The sequence below is a fragment of the Enhydra lutris genome, unplaced genomic scaffold (genome assembly GCF_002288905.1).
Source record: "Enhydra lutris kenyoni isolate GAN:26980312 unplaced genomic scaffold, ASM228890v2 scaffoldscaffold14, whole genome shotgun sequence".
Classification (NCBI taxonomy): Eukaryota; Metazoa; Chordata; class Mammalia; order Carnivora; family Mustelidae; genus Enhydra; species Enhydra lutris.
The window spans coordinates 33040443-33058704 of record NW_019154098.1 but is presented as its reverse complement, the minus strand read 5'-3'; the positions used below and the strand labels follow the sequence as shown (position 1 = coordinate 33058704).

At 36.7% G+C, this 18262-nt stretch overlaps 1 protein-coding gene across 1 annotated transcript in view; it reads left to right on the top strand.

Moving 5' to 3' along the window:
• Nucleotides 1–18262, top strand: part of LOC111146591 (zinc finger protein, FOG family member 2) — a 358885-nt gene that overhangs the window by 128926 nt on the left and 211697 nt on the right. The window contains exon 4 of the mRNA XM_022502210.1: nt 3104–3222. Coding sequence (XP_022357918.1) covers nt 3104–3222 — 119 coding nt within the window. The remainder of the gene's footprint in view (nt 1–3103; nt 3223–18262) is intronic.

Here is an 18262-nt window from a genome sequence, read left to right as displayed (position 1 = left end):
TCTTATTTTTCTATTATTAACCTGTGCAGCCTTGGTAGTGTGTAAATGCTAATTATTTGCATTGTGCTTGAGGTTTTCTTTAACGCTGTTGTGAATAAATGAATATTTTTATTTAAATACCTCAGCAACAGAATGGATTTCCCCAAACCTCGAAATAACTTCCTTATAAGCAAGAAAGGAGACTGGGATTTGCCTGTTTGCCTAATAAAGTTGAAAAGATTGTCTTGTTAGCTTGAATAGTTATTGGGTCTTCTGTTACGGTCATGTTTAAGAGCTCGTAAAAGTAGTTTTGGTTTGCTTAAAATTTTAATGCATAGTCAAAGACACCTCAATAACTTTGGTGATATTTTAGGTATCACTTTATGATCTGCCCTAAGTTTGTAGCTCTTAATCCATTAAAAGAAAGAGCTACTTGTAAATCCACAGGTATAGATAAGAAGTCACTGCTTGACTGAGTCTGAACCCTTTTCAAATGAAAAATGTCAGTGGCACAAAGAGAGGACGAATTATTTTTATTAAAAGGTTTTCAAAGATCCTCTGATTTCTCTGGTATCACTTAAATGTGATATGACTTTTTTTTTTTTTTTTTTTTTTTTTTTGGTTTGTAAAAACAAGCAAATTATTTGGGCATCATTTTTACATTGAGAAAAACATTTTTACCTAGTGTTTAGCAGAGGAATTGACATGTCTTTTATATTTAAATGATAAATTGTAAAGACATTGCTTAAAATTTAAGGAAGTATGGTTGAAAAATTCAAAGAACTACCAGAAATTAAAGTTTCTTTTCAAATAGAAAAAAAAAAAAATCTTAAAGATTTAAGCAAGTACATGATCACATATGAATATGAGTATATACATTGAGGGACATTTTCCACTGAGTCGTCCCTGACATCATAGTAGATTGCTAGCTGTCCTCTGTGTTGGAGAATTTTGTGAATGAGGCCTCTGATTCCACTACAAAGATTGTACAGGATGAAAAACATTTTCAGGGGAAAATCTCAGAAATGGGTTTGTTATTCTACATACAGAAAACAAATTATTTTTTTTCCATATTTTCTGGACTCTGTATTTGATACTTAAGCATTAATACATTATTTGTTGCAAGTATCCTATTTATAAAGCAACATTTCAGAAGCTCAGACTTATAGAATGTTTTTGTGGTCCGTTTTCCTAATTACTGATCATCATACCAGTATATCAGAATGAAAAGAAAAGGAGGGGGATGTGTGTGCCTATCTTAATGAGTTTAATGAGTTCTTCCATTTTTAGTGTATTTGACAAGTGGGAGAGAGAGAGGGAGTGTGAGAAGAAGGGAGAATGGAGGTGTTGTCCTTGAATTGACATTGTTTACAGTGAACCTGGGATTATAACTTCCATTGTATCTTCATTGTCCCAATACAGATAAATTTATATTTTCATAATGGGCATAATGGATCCATGACACAATATTTAACTGACTGTGATTTACATACTTTGATTTTGGTTTTCAGGATGAGCAGTAATAAAAACATGAAAAGAAATATCTGGTATTTTTAACCGGTGATAAATGGAGGAGACACAAATGTAAAGGAATGAAGGAGATATCTAACTGAACTCAGGTTGATGGTACTGCTTGTAAAAACATCAAGATCAAATCTACATATTTAAAGTTATAGACTTGGAAAGAAATTAAGGCCAGAGTAAGGCAAAAATTTTAGAATATATGACCTACCGTGACTTACATGTCATTTAGAAAATGTAATTACTGAATACATTGTGTTTTATTTAGAACTTTTCTCAGCTATCTGTTGTATGTGGGTTTCTAATTATACTTCTTATTAATCCATTCCTTCCCATTTTCATGTTTACTCTTGAGCCAGGTGAGAAGAAATATCAATTAAAAAATAATAAATTATATTATTAAGATTAATGTTTTGAAATATAAAGCTTTTGCTATGATAATATGGTATGGTAATACTATCAGGACATAAATATCATAGTTTTAATTATTTAAAAGGAAAGACTCCAATTCCTGATTGAGATTTTGTTGGTTTGTTTATCCCAAATAGTTTTTAGGCTGATGGTTATTCTTTGAAGTTTTGAAGCCTTCATTTTTTTTTATTAATTCATTTATTTCTTAAATAAATTTCTCAAGCGAGCATTTTATGAATTCCTACTTTATGCCAGTATTTATACTGTCTTTACTTCCTATTTCCCTTTAATGATCCTAATGTAATAACCTGGAGGGAATGAAAAGAAGAAGACCATCCTAAACTGGCTGTTTTATAAGGGTTTTTTTTGGTCCAAACTGTTTTGGTAACAAAGAATCTGCATCAAGTACCAGAAGTTAAAAGGTAATGAATTTGACTAAACAGTTTTTTAATTTGGGAAAATGTACATCTCTACTTTTGGTGCATTGTATTTAATCCCTTGAAACTAGTAGTAATTTCAGAAAATTACCAAGTGCTTTCAAAAACTCACCAGATATTGTTCAACACGAGTCTTAAGTAACTATAATAAAGTTATTGCATAGGTATATATATTTAATTTAAAATTTTAATTACATTGATGATCAGATACAAAATTTTAACTCAGCGCCATTGTCCTCATTTTTTTTTTTTTTTTTTTTAAAGAGAGAGAGAGAGAGAGAGTGGAGAAAAGTCAGGAGGAGAAGCAGACTCCCTGCCGAGCAGGGAGCCTTATGTGGGACTCGATCCTGGGACTCCAGGATCATGACCTGAGCTGAAGGCGGTCACTTAACCAATTGAGCCACCCAGGCGCCCCCGTCCTCATGTTTTTTGCCTACTTGTTTTTGACATTAGAGTAGTGCCTTTTAAGGTGTTATTATTTCACTAAATAATAACCGGACTTACTAAATAGAGTTGACTTCTATAGATGAGGTGTAGAAAGAAGTTGGACTAAATTCTGAATACAATTCTAAGGACAAGTTTTCTTTTCCTCTCAGGATAGCAAGATCAGTTGTTTTGCTCAGACAAGCATAATTAATTATCTTCATACAAATCCCGAGAATATCGCGTGTGTAAAGCAAACACACAAACAGAGGTGGCTGTGGGAAGGCACACGTGAAAGTACTCCAAACACCTCTTGTTTTCATTGTCTGCAGGAGAGCTGGAGGTATTTCAGAAAGACGGAGAACGGAAAATACAGAGTCGGCAGCAACTTCCTGTGGGAACAACCTGGGGGCCATTTGCTGGGAAGATGGACCTGAATAATAATTCCTTGGTATGTGGATGTTCTGAGATGGTTGACTCAGTATTTTTTCATAGCTCAGAAATTATCTCTGCTTGCTTCCCAGGGAAATCACTAAAAATAACAGTTTGTTTTTTCTTTTTCATGGACCACAAAACTTGGATATTTTCCAAGTGGTCTGTCTCTGACAGTAACACATGCAGAATTTAGAAGGAAACAGGTTAATCATACTAAATGGTTGTTTAGTAAGGTAATTTATAAGGTTGTTGCTTTATCTGCTTAGCCAGACTAATACTACTCACACTTAATAATATATACAGATGCGTTTATTTTTAAGATGACAAATTAATTGTCATACATTACAGGTTTACATGAAGAACAAGAAATAAACAACCTTGTTATTCCTTGGTAATATTATTTGTAACTTTAAGAGCAAAGATGAATGATTAGCATAATAATTTTTGTTAACCTCTTTGGAAAATCTCTGTAAAAATTTCCCATAGGTAAGCTTATAGGGATAATTGATGAATTCATTGTTTTAAAAAAGTAGTGGAAAGTGTGGATACCTTTAAACTTCATTTCTTTATTGCATATTTTAGTTTTCTGTTGCTGCTGTAGCAAATTACCTACCACAAACTCTGTGGCCTTAGAACAACATAAATATATCATCTTGCATTTCTGCAGTCTGAAGTCTGACATGAATCTCACTGGGCTAAAAATCAGTATCTGCAGGACTGAGTTCCTCTCTGGAGTCTCTAGGGGTGAATCTGTTTCCTTCACTTTCCCAGCTTTTCCCGGCTGCCCACATCTCTTGGATCATGGCCCCCTGCCATCTTCAAAGCCAGCAATGGCTGATTGAGTCTTCACCATATCCACATTCTGACTCTGAGTCTTCTGTATTCTTCTCACGTTTAAGAACACCTGTGATGATAGTGGGCCCACCCGGCTAATCTAGGCTAATGGTCCTATTTTAAGGTCAGCTGATTAGCGATTTTAATTACAGTTGCTTCCTTAATTCCCTTTTGCTGTGTAAAGTAACATTCTCAAGTTCCAGGGATTAGGACATTAGGACCTCTCCTATTTAAATGATAACACAAATGATAAAAGTTGGGGAGAAAAGTGTTTTATATTATTCAGGAGAGCCACAAATTATGTATATGAAATGAAAGTCTTTCTCTCTAAATGCCACTTATATGGGAATATCTCACGGCAGCTAAATAACGCAGTCTACACTGTAGGGACATAAAAACTCCCAGAGGGGTTTGGACAAATGTACTGAACTCAGCAACATTGCATTCCTTCTTCAATTTGTGACGTGAAAAAAATTCTTCTTCAGGTCTATCCCACGAAAGAAACTGGTACGTGCGAATCTCTGCTTATTCGGTGCCATGTGGATGAGACCGAGGTTACTAGTTCCTTTAAAAGCAATGATTGGAATACATGAGACCTATTTGTGTCACCAAACTTTTAAACAACATGGGGGATTCTAGGTGTGATTTTTACTTCCTAAATCCACCCATTTGTCCATAAAAAGATGAAGTAGATTTCACATGTATTTAAGAACCAAATGGGTTGATAGACCAAGCTAAATATTTAATAATCAGGGCAATTTAATTCTTCATGGTCCAGTGCACCTACCTTCAAAAAAAGTTTTGAGATGTGGCCATCCTTGGATGGTTATGTTGTATTAATTGGACTGTTCTATTGACTCCTTTGAGAGAACAATATTTACCACACACATTTCTCAAGTGAAGGCAACAGGAAGATTGTCTACACAGCGAAGGTTGAGTTACATGCTATTCTTTTTTTTTTTTTTTTTTAAGATTCTATCCATTTATTTGACAGAGAGATCACAAGTAGGCAGAGAGGCAGGCAGAGAGAGAGGGGGATGCAGGCTCCCTGCTGAGCAGAGAGCCCGATGCAGGACTCGATCCCAGGACCCTGGGATCATGACCTGAACTGAAGGCAGAGGCCCCAACCCACCGACCCACCCAGGCACCCTGAGTTATGCTATTCTAAACCCATTTTATCTGGAGGTTTCTACTAGTTCTCTAGCTTTACTTAAAAGGTGTTTTAGGTAACCAGATACTTATTTATCACTGCATATCAGTCACCAACATAAACTTTAGTTTATGATATTTCTGATATTTCTTCAAAAGTGTACTACCACTGAAGTAAATGTTTTCCCTTTTACCTCACCAAGATAGTATCTATATGAAAATTCAATTTTTGATTAATCTTTATATAATTCTCTATCTATATATGTGTTTATATACGTAGGGTGGTACTTTTATACATTTTTAACATACTAAATTGTGATGGGTGGAAAATAAACCTTTTTGCAAAAGGTGAATTTTTTGATGAAATAATTTCCTATTTTTTAGACAGATATTTTTTCAATACTCCTGTACTAATCTAAGGCTATTTTGTGCCATATTTAATATTTTTAAAGAATTCAGTTTATAGATTCGAAGTTTTCAGATTTTTTGATATTACTGGAAGACTGAATACACTTCAAGGTATCAAAACCCTGTCGTGGGTAATCAATTTTTAAAGAACATAACTTAATACTCTCGTTTTCTTCTTTTGTCTTAGGGTTTAAATATTTGGTTCATGTGATTCCCTTATACTGTAGTATTTTTCTCTATTTAAAAAGGTACTTGCTTTGCCAAAACACACTTTAAAATATTTTTCTGTTGTAATAACAGTCTTTTCCAAAAATTACTTTTGACTTTGTCATTAAATACCCCTGGTACTATCATTGATACTACCGCTCCTACTATGGAACAGTGCATCCTCATTCTTTCCTATCCACTGTAGAAAGAATTCAAGATGGATTCATTCATCTAATCCTCAAAACAAACCTGCGAATTTGGGTGTATTTAAAATTGTGTCTTATAGATAAGAAAATAAAGGCTCAGGCCTTTTGATTCAGATTGGGTACTTTTAAGGACTGTGCCACACTGTCTTCTTTAAGAGCATCTGTAACATGATTGGAACATGATAAAATCATTCAGGATTTCTTCACTTAAATTCTAAATTTATAAAAATCTCTGGAGAAAATGTGCAGTCATTAGAGGTGTGCTCTTTTTTTCTTACCTTAGGCAAAATATTTGTTATGTACTTCATGGACTGTTGGTACAGTTACAAATTAATTCAAAGGCTCCCCCAATTTCATTATCTCTATAATCTGGACAGGACTTCAACATATATTTTATATCAGGAAGATAGATTTTTCCTTATTGTAAAATATGTAGCCTCCTAACCCTTCTTTACCCAACCTTGAATCAAAATTTGGAATTAGCACACTCCTAAAGTGCTTGTTTGTCAACCAGTGTAATGTAACTCTGCTCAGACTCTGTTGGCTCTGGAGATTCAGCAAACTAATTAATCCAACACAGTAATTAATTGAGTCACCATGCCAGATGTCAAATCCTTTTTATATCGTTCAAGTTCCCATCTTGAAGTGCATTAGCAATATGCCACCTTCTGCAGGAAGCCTTTGCAGCCCAGGCATTTGGATGTATATAGATCATTTTGAGAATATAAGCTATACAAAAACCCCAAACAAATTGATTTGACAAAAAGTTATTCTTGGAATTATATAACACACCAAACATAGAAATAAATACTCTTTTGCCCACACTCCATTATCTTGTGAGATACTTCATTTTACTGCCATTATCGAATCATTAAAACAACATGTAGTTAATACCATCATTGGAGCAGATGTGGGTCCGAGGGAGAGATAGAAAGAGAGAGGGAAAATGAGATTTATTATAAGGAATTGGCTAATGTAATTATGGAAACTGGCCAGTCAAAAATCTTCCATGTGCACCAGCAGACTGGAGACCCAGGAGAGACAATAGTGCACTGCTAGTCCAAAGTCTGGTAGGCAGAGACCCAGCAGAACCAATGGTGCAGATGAAGTTTGTTGCTTGGAGAGGCCAGTGTTTTTGTGCTTTTAAGCCTTCAACTGGTTAGATGAGGCCCACCCATATTACAGAGGGCCATCTGTCTCACTCAGAGTTCCTGATTCACATGTTAGTCTCCGGGCACCTGGGGGGCTCAGTCGTTAAGAGGCTGACTTTGGCTCATGTCATGATCCCGGGGTTCTGGGATTGAACCCCACACTGGGCTCCCTGCTCAGCAGGAAGCCTGCTTCTCCATCTCCCACTCCCCTGCTTGTGTTTCCTCTCTTCCTCTTTCTCTCTCTGTCAATTAAATAAACAAATTAATTTTTAAAAATGTTAGTCTCATCCAAAATACCCTCCAGGTTGACACATAAAATTAAGGATCAGAGGCTCCAAATGTCCATGATACATTGTAAGTTTCAGTTTTTTCAGGTATAATTGTATACCCCTGAGTGGACTGTTAGCCAGTGAGTGAACCTAGTCTTTTCTCCAACATCCCACATCTACACCAAGGAATAACTTACATTAAATGGTATCATGGTGACACAAACTTCATATTTTTAAAACTCCAGCAATTTTATTCATTGAAAAAATCAAAGGACTGCTGACAAGGAAGACAATTTAAAAATCACTTTAAATTGTGATCAATATTTGTCTTGGAGGTGTTTTAGCGTTTCTATACTTATGTATCATGCCTTTGAAGTTTTCCCATTTTCTCCTAAGGACAAAGGTCTTTGTTATATGCTAAATCTCTCTATGTTAGCACATGATGAGTGCCTAATAAGTGTCAAACATCAGTGACTATTTCGAAGATTGGATGTCTGGAATTTAAGTGACATTTGCCTTCTCTTGCTTTTGAATATATCAGCTGTCAGTAGGTACCTAGTGTAATACAGCCCACTGCTGGAATTACACAACATGCATACTTAATTAAATAGAACATAAATAAGGTCCCACATTACTTACTACATAATAGTAAATTCAACGCAAGCTGTTAAATTCAACAAATGAAATCTGATGGAGAAATTTCATTTTATCAATGCTGTTCAATCAGGATAGATTGTTTTATTTTCCCATACAGCGTTTATGACATTGAATTCTTCAAATAGGAAATACACATATAAAGGGTGCTATAGATGACATTTCATTGACTTAATAATGAAATCATGCAGGCATTAAATTGCACCTTAAAATTTTTAAGGTAGTTACCATCATAAAAATGTGGTTAAGGGGCACCTGGGTGGCTCATTCATTAAACATCTGCATTTAGCTCAGGTCATGAACCCAGGGTCCTGGGTTCATTGAGCCCTGCTTCAGGCTCCCTGCTAAGCAGGGGAGCTTACCTCCTGCTTCTCCTTCTCCCACTCCCCCTGCTTGTGTTCCCTTTCTTGCTCTCTCTCTCTCACTGCCAAATAAATACATTAAAAAAAAATGTGCTTGAAGAAAGAATCAGAGGTTCCTGTTCCATATCATAGGAAAATATCAAACTTATTAGGTGTCTCCATCTCTCCCCTTCCAGGTCTAACTTTTTCTCTGATCCCATTCATGGCCAGAGTCTTCCAACTTCATGATGTACACACGTTGTAGCAAATACACCCCTACCCATATGTCTCTAGCATTTATCTGTATAATCAACGGCTGCTTAGTGGAAACATCTGTGACTTTCTAGTAGAGGACTTTATTCCCAGCCTCAGGAGCAAACTTACCATAAGGCAGGCAAATTGGAAGTGCTGGAGAACTAATTTTTCCTGAATTAATGCTCAACCAATGAGGGACAGAAGTTGGTGGATAAATAAATACCACCACTTCCTTGCCTCTCTGTTCTGAGAAGGGTTCTACACCATCTCTTAGAGTTTGCCAGTGCAACTGAGATTCATTTGGCTTTATAATGCCTTCTTTATGGCCAGCCTTTTCTTTCCTCCTCTTTCCTTTACTTCTCCATTCCTCTATGGAAATTTTGTGAGATCACCTCCCCCAGTGGACTACTTACACTTAAATCAGTCTCATGGTAAGTTCTGGGGGAAACTTAACAAAACAGCCTCTAAAATATATTAATGAAGTAAATTGAAAATAATCCAAATTATTGTTGAGATTCTAGAGAACATAGATTTCTTTTAAAATTTCTATTATTCAGTTTTAGACCTCTGCCCCTGGCACGTAATAGATATCAATAAATGCTCTTTAAAAGAATCATGTCATCTAATGGACCTTCCTTACCATGAGCATTCTGAAGGACCCTACCCACAGGCTCCCATCTCACCATCTCAATGATATAATTTATAATTTTGCTGAGCATGATTTTTTGTTGGGTCTTACATTTCTTTTCATTGATGTTGACATTGGGAAAAATCTCTTTTTAATGTTCATTCTAATCTAGGCTGGGGACTACCACACTTTCCTACTTCTCATATCTCTCTGGGTCTTGGCTCTTTTGAATTTAACTGTGTTTCCCAAAACACTGTGGCCTTTCTTCTCTTCTCCCTCTGTTCCCAGTACCCCAGGGAGCTTATCCACTTGCAAAGCTTTAGCTACTAATTTACAAATGACATTTAAATTAAAAAATCTCTAACCTTGGCTTTTTACCCTTTCTTTAATAGCACATTTCAACTGTTTTGTAAGCCTTTCCCACTGACTTGCTCCAACAGAATAGTCCCAAGGAATGTTTAGTACTGTTTCCACAGATTGCTTCTCTATTCTTCTCCCTAACTTCCAACTTTTAGTCCTCTTTGATCCTCAGTCTCTGTCTGCGTCTCCTTTTCTGCCTCTGCAAGAAGTTCATCCTGTAAATTATTCTGGATTTTGTCTCCATTTCTACTCCTCCTCTCACATCTCAATTGTCCATTTATACATGTAGTCACACACACTCTATTGCCTGTAACTACTATCCTTGCTTTTGACTTCCTCTTCCAGGATTCTTGTTTTCACTTCCAGGAACGAAGGACCATAACTCCTGCTTTCTCCATGTCTGCTCTCTTCTTTCTGTTTCTGCTACTACTATAGTTGAAACCCCCATCTTTTCTTCCTTGATTATCACAATATTTTCCTGTCCTTTCTGCCATCCTTCTTGTCTATGTTTCCTTTTACCCAAATCACAGTATGTCCTAAAAACAAAAGTGGTATTATTTTTATGTGTGCATGCGTAAAATCATCCTAAAGGTCACAACAGAACCCAGATTCTTTGGCGAAACCAAAGTGGACCTTTGTGATACTCCCTTCCTCAGCTTTGACCCCTTTTCCTCTCTCAGTGTGGAAATTCGACTACCTGTAGTGCTCTGAATATACTTTCTTCTTCATCTCTATGCATTTGGCCATGTTGTTTCATCACCCTGTGCATTTGTGCACTCTGTGCATTTGGCCATGTTGTTCCCCCCTGCTGTTCCTCTACATCATCGCACTGACTCTGGTTCTTGCTTAAAGACTCAGCTGGAGTAGACCTTTCTTAAAGTCTGGAAGAGATACGGGCGCCTCAGTATTTCCATGATGCTCTAGGTCCACTAGGATAAGAGCATTTATCACATAATTGTGTCTGTTTACTTGTCTGTCTCCCCTGCAGACTATGTGTCTTTTATCTTTGCATCGTTTCTACCTAGAGCAATGTCTGGCTTAGAGCACAGGCCCAATGAATAACCTTTAAAGAATTAGTAAATCAGTTCTTTCCTTTCACTTCTCTCTAGTATAGGTGAATGATGCACATCTCTTTATTCAAGATCCTTACATTATCCCCTCCTCTTCCTACCGGTTTTTTTTGTTTTCTCCGGGATCTTACTTGATTTGTCCAACTTAGCAATAAGATCACTATACTTAATGCCATCTTGTGTCTGTTTTTGGTTTATATATTGGTTTACATATTTAGGTTTATTCTTAATCTCAGTTGAGTGTAAGACTCCGTAGGTTAGAATAACTGTATTTCTTCAGTGTTTATCCAATAAGGAGATAGGTTCATGATGGTTTCTTGATAAATATTGACTAATTTCAATGTAAGATTTGTAACCCCTGAAGTGGTTAGTGAGGATGCGGTGTTGAGCCCTTTGAGGCAGTTACGATTTGTTTACAGCGGAATCAGTTTTAGATCCCTCACTATGACATGGGTGAAGGCCAAGAAGGTGTTCTGCTCTACCATGCTTTCTGTGAAGTCTCATCCAGCATCTCTCTTTCCAGTGACAAACCATCTGGGAAATTCCATCTGTCTCAGCTTGGAAACTGAGGTGGCAGTCGCCCACTGTGAGCAATTTTCTATTAACTTCTTGGATAAGATCAGTCAGATTTATACTGAATTGATGGGAACCGTAAGAGCAAGGTTGTTCCAAGAGAAGACAAATGTACTGATTCCTCTAATTGGGCTTAAGCCAGTTTCATTCATGGATGCCCTTCGGTTCTAGTAGTGCAAGGACTTATAACCTTTTTAATTGTACCCTCTTCCTCTTGGGAAACTTTGGTGAAATTCGTTATTGATGGAGGTTATAGATTTGTCCCTTAGGGAGGCCAAGATCCTGGCTTCTCTTACACTCTATCTGCTTTGTGGAGAATTAATGGAAACTGAGTGGAAGCTGCTCCAAGAAGACGTGAGACAAGACATTTAATGCAGCAGAGCCTTGGAAAGTGATGTATCAATCTGGTCCTATTTACCTATCCTTAAGCCAAATTTAAATTTTAAAAAGTGTCTTTTTCTTCATGTAAGATTATTCATTGTTCCCTTTCTCCAGAACTTAAGGAGAACTTTTATTGAAGATGATCTTTTCAAGGAATTATAAAATGACCCCATGTTACACTGCTGTTTTAGTCAGTGTCTTGAAGGAGTAGCTATTCCTATCATCATATGACCAAAGTTGTTCTACCAAGAATATGTATATAAATTTGAAGACACTAATGATTAGCACTACCTTTCTGAGAGAGTATAGGCATTGAAGACAAGATCTGGATATTGGTTTGGAGCTCCAGACACTCTTGAGTCTGGAGTTAGATAATAGCACATCATTTTGGCTGGAGGAGAAGTCAAGATGAGAAAGCACTGTGAGGAGCAGTTTGAAAAGTTGATGAAAATTTTCTGTGCTTTGCTGATTTATCTGGCATGATGATGAGTCTTTCTCTTTGATTTTTTTTGAAGAGTCGCCATTCCATAAGTCTTTTTAAAACAATTGGATTGTCATTGTGCACTTAGCCATAATTTGCATGGTTATAATAACTAGTGTTCCTACATGAGGAGGATTTAGCAGTGATCTCAGCTAGGCATGACAATTAATACATTCAGTAACTGAAATAACTGTAAAAAAATGAGCTATTTTGTATTTCTTCTGTTTGGTCTTAAAAATCAATATGACTTAGGGATAACTCGAAATATGTCATAAAGTATTAGACTCTGTTTTTAAATTATGAATATTTGTTCCCAGGACACCATTAATCAAATATAATTTAACAGGACCTCTCAGTTGGCACTGGCAATCTTTAGTATCATATGAGGTTTTCCTGGTATAGGAAAGTCTGGGAATATGACCTTGTCTAAGCCACTCTTACAAAGCTCAATGTTGATATTGTATGATGGTCCACAGGCAAGAATTCTTACATGCATTTCTAATAAGAGAAAAATAAAGTAATATTTTTCAGTGCTTTTGGAAACTTCTTAAATTTTTAAGAAACTCTCTTTTGGAATTAACATGTCTGTTAATTTGTATATAGAATTTAAAATAATTATTTTTTATTTGATCTTACATCACTTTTCTCATAATGTCCTTTGGCCTAGTTTGGCAAAACCATGGCTTCTTGATTTTAGTAATTTGTATGTCTTTTATGCCATTTTGTATGTGTTATACCTCTTTCTGTTATAAAGGTCAAGGTCTCAGAGTCAAGCCCAGGGCTTTGTGTGTATGCTTTGTGGTTTTTCTCATACTCTCTCTTCTTAGTTTCTCAGAGTCAAAATTGTGAGCACAGCTTATCTAGTACAGTTTCTGGTACAGTGTCTCTCACAAGGCTGCCATCACCATGACAGTCAGGGTTGTGGTATCATCTGACTCTCAACTATAGGAAGATCTGCTTGCAAGCTCACTAGCTTGGCTGTTGACTCAGTTCTTTGCCTCCTAGATCTCTCCATAGAGCACTCAAGTCACAGCAGCTGGCTTCTATTTGAACAAGTGAATGAGTGAGCGAGAAAAGGAGCCTACGAGTCAGTTTGTAGCCTAATTTTGGAAGTAGGATTCCATTACTTTTGTGGAATTCTATTTATTAGAATTCAGTCACTAGTCTCACCCACAGCGAAGGGAAGACAACTGCACAAGGGGTTGGCACCAAAGGCTGGCTCATTGGAGCCATCTCAGAGTCTGCCTAAATAGTTACCCAATCTCTGGATAAAAAAAGACTTTCAGGTAATAAGAGCAATGGGAGAAATCACAAAAGAAAGTCAAATTAATATGAATAGAAAAAAAATCATACATTATAAAGCACCATCACCAAAATCAAATATTAACTGATTAGTAAAAGAGAGTTGTGAAAATGAGATCTATTTTATTCTTACTTTTGGAGCTAAATAAGCTTTTCCACATGAAAGGTTGTTAGTATCCTCTTGATTAATTTATTTAGAAATTGTGAGGATAGAGAAAGATAAATTAAAGTATATGAAGTGTGAGTTATACAAAATACAGTGGGAATTAGGAACCAGAAGCAGGTTGATTGCTGAGTGCTCCTTTTCTTAGTAATTTTGAGAAACATACACTACCGCATTGCAAAGATCAGAAATGGGGGAGAAAGTATGGAAAAGAGCTCATGATGTGGTCAGAGTAGCCTGATTCTACTCCCAACTATTATTACCCAAAGTGGATATGCTATCTTGGGTAATCACAAATGCTCTCAGTTTCCTCATTTATAAAATGGATGTTATTATACCTGCTCAACATCATAGAGTTGTTGTAAAATTATATAAAATTATATGCATTTAGTCACTTTGAAAAAATACACAGGTTGTTACATAGACCTAGATTACTTTTTATTATGCCCATGAATAGAAAATAGATTACCCATTCCTTTAAACACCACCCCCTTCCCCCAAGCAGTGCATCAGCCTTTTCTCTTCTGTCCCCTCTCTGAACAGATTTGAAAAGCACTTCAGCTGTCATTGTCCATCTACATCTTCACACACGTGTGCACACATGTATTTATACACACACAGATACACACACTTATTGATTAGCTAGCATGAGTCTAATGAAAACTCATAGCCTGAAGAAGTACAAGGTACGTACCTATAGTATTCGCCATCTAAGTACAATCACCAGAGAAGCAGAGCAAAAACATATATATTTTGAGGAAGAGAAAGAAAGGTTAAGTGGTCAAACTGCTTTTTGAATGATCCTGGCTTCTTTGTGTTTTCTTTTTGTAAGGAGGTATTCTTCAAGAGGCATTTCTCAGGTGTATGATTGGGGATTTCAGACAATTGGAAAAGTAATTTACCCTGTCTGATTCACCCTGTCTGATTGAGTTAGGGTTGTATTTTTAAAATGTTAACTCAATTCTTTCATTATTTATGGCATTTCAGAGTTGGGTAGAGAATGGAGTGAATAAGGCATTCATAACACAGGCAGTGACACGCCATGAAATATGAAGAAATGGAGACAGAGTTCGGAAGACCAAAGGCATTTCCCATGCCTTAAGTTTCAGGTTTTATTAAGAAGTCAAACAAACGCCATTTGTTTCTCATTACCCTATGTGTGAGCATTCTCCCGTCGACAGGAGCAGCAAGAGGCCCATGGGTGCAGATACTAATCTGGATATGGCGTTACCACCTTGCGTCGTAGAGCCACTGCTCCTCGCGCATGTGGAGCCCATTAGACCACATGAGGGGCCCGGCGACGTCCGCATGCACATCTGACATAGGCGTCAGGTCCCACGTGCATGTTGAATGAAGTAGCTACAGGAGGGGAAAAAAAAAAAAAGACAGCATTTTCCTTCATTAAGGAAGTTCATTGGTGGTGAAAAAGTTCTATTCCTTTATCTAAATATTGTCAGCAAGGAACACAAGCAGTTTTATAATCGTTGCCTTCCTTCAAAACTTTCTGAGCATGACAGCTCTTCAAAGGCAACGGACACACACGGGCAGGAGTGTTCCCCATTTCACTGATACTCCAGGAGGAGGAGGCGAGGGAGGGGGCGGGGGGGAGTGCATGATGGGAGTCCAACCGTGGTTGCTCCATTGCTTCATTAATCAGGTGGAGGCACTCTGAAAAATGTTTCCCTTTGGTTGCAGCCATCTATTTTTTGGTGTTAATCTGTGCCCCGTGGCAGGGTTTTGTGAAAGGAAACAATGAACGGTTGTATCGCCCCCCCCTCCCCCAATTGTTGTAGCCCCTGTCAGAAGGCTCTGAGGATGATGCAGGTCTGTATCAGCCTGATAAGGAAAAGAGGATTCCAAATGGCTTTGGAGAGCATCTGTGGGAGTAGAGTATGCCGTTTTGGACTAGACGAGCTGTGGAATACAGCAGAGGCCCTTAATGGGATCCTAAGGGTTCAGTGCCAGACCTTCTGCTGCTTCTTGAAGATTTTCTAAGGAAACACAGTGATGGTGAAATTCTGACTGTCAGAGGGGCTGAGGTTCAAGATGCTGTTTTAAGTTGCTTGCTCTGTAATCTGTGATTAGTCAATCCAGGTCAAAAAGACAAAAACATTTTTTTTTTTTTTTAAAGAAAGAAAAAAAAAGAACACCTCAAGAAACCTCCCAGAGTATATATGGAGGTCACTTTTAATCTTCTGACAATGAGTTTCCATGTCGTTGTCATCACAAACTCTTGTGCAAGTGGCCAATGCATTTTATATACTGTAAGTTTCTATTTTATGGCTAGATGAAATATGAAACGATCTTGTATAATTCTGATTCCATTTGGCAGGCCTTTGGATCCACATATGGTTCAGTTAAGCTGTTTTAAAGCCCAAGGTACCTTTGTTATTTATTGGGATTTTTGTGTAAAGGCGATAAATGTGCTATTTTTGCTGTGGATTTAAAAAAAAAAAAATCCACATTACATGTCCCCCCCCCCATGAAAAAATTCATGTAGCTTAAAGACTTCTAGTGAGCTTTAGGAACTGATCTACAGTTCCCAAGACAGCTAAAATAAAATCATTCTGACCCATGAAGAAAAACAATTAAAAGATGGCCAAAGCTCCAGCAAAATAGAACCGATATTTTATAGTATACCACAATAAGAAAATAAAAATGGAGCACAGTTAGTGAATGGGGCCCGAAAAGTTGGCATCCTGTAAATAGGCTGTTAAATTTAAAATTTTTTAGGCTTACGGATTCTGCTGGTTTGTTCTTTCATTCATTCCACTGTTATTCTGGCATGTGATAAATAAGCATACAGACATAAAGACTCAAAAACAAAGTGGTTGTCAGAGGGCTGAATGATAGGCAGTGACCTCACATACCGTGGAGAGTGCAGGGCTCAGTTAGGAACTTAGATGCCTAGAGGTGAAGTGTGTCCCTCAACTGAGGTCTGACTGATAGGGGGAGACTCCCACTTCAACTTTAATCTCCTTGTTTTGGTGAGTTTAACTCAGACTCTTAACTTTTGTTTAAAAGAATGTCTGCATGTGAAGATAAACCAGAAGGAAAGTGACATATTTACCAGTGTCATTTCGAAGCACAACTTTTTCTTCCTAAAAAAGCTCTGGAAGGAGAGATCTATGTGGATAATAATACTCAGATGGGGCCTTTGTGATGAGCAATTGGATTTTTTTATATGGTGATTTATTTTTATTTGAAGTTAATTATTAGATAAACTTGCTCGAAGGGGTGTCTTCTAAACTTCTGGCCACTGGGTACATAAGGGACGACATAAAACAGAGGAGATGGACCCATTTTAATTTGTCGCACTAACCAAACCGACTGCCTTCCAAGTTGTGTGTGTTTTAATCTTTCTTACCAAAAAATGAGAGGGAAGTAGGATATTTTTTCATAACTATTTTTGTGGTTTTTCCCTGTTGTTATTTACAAGCCATTGAATGACTAACGTCTGTTTCTCAGACACATTGCGCTAGACATCTTGAAGGAAAACTTGACTCAATACTGCCTGTACTATACGGCAGAAACTCTGCTAATAAGCAAGGACACAAAAATCTGCATTATCCTCAAACAGAATTACTTCTCGGATGAGTCTTTTAATAAACTGAATTCTAGCCAGAGTCTTTACACATTGCTTCGAACAAACATAACACACAAAATGCCGTATTTATACGCATCCACACACATATACAGGGTCTCATATACGCAATAAATGTTTGATTTTTAAGATAACAAATAAGATTAATATTTTAATTTTATCTTGTTTATATTCTTAACCTTCCTAAGTAAAAAAATCATGTGAGGTAAACTAGCCCTATGTTGTCGAATGAGTTACACAAAATTATTCAGTATTTTTCTTGTCATAGCTTAGGCAACATTATAAATACGGATAATGTTTCTGTAATTTCCTTATTGCTCATGATCTCAATATTTTACCTTATGGCAAAACACACAATTGCCAAATCATCATAAGGATATTTTAAGTAATAGGTAACTTGGAACAAGTATAGAGCATTTAGGTGTATAAATCTGCAGTATGAAAAAACATTTATAATTCTTGACCAATGGGAGCATTATAGTGAGACCCAATTGGGTTAGTGGCAACTATGGGAAAAAAAGAAAAAGAAAATGTGAGAAATGAAAAAAAATATGCAAGCAGTAAAACTCAGAATTCTCTCATATTATTTGATTTTCTGCCAGTTTTCATTTCTCCTTATTCTCTATTCTCCATGAGCCTGAATTATTGAGAACTGTCTATAACCTTCATTGTAATAGTATAAAAATATTTTGTGATTATTAGAGACAATTTAATTGGTATAAAAATGGAATCTTTAATTTTTAGTATTTATCTCTAGGTTTAAGAAATCAAGGGCTTTGGGAGTAATATTATTATTGTAAGGTATTGTTAATATTTACTGCAGACCTCACATACCAGTCACGTTGTAGGGGACACAAGGGTACTCACTCTTTTGTTATTTGTATACCTTTATAGGCTTAAAAAGAGAAGCAGATCCTCTCTGTCCAGTTGGTTTGACAACATCCAAAGGAATGGAGTGCCTACTATTTTAGGAACATCTCCTTGATAGTTCCTTAATTATCTTTTGCTGGTGCATATGCA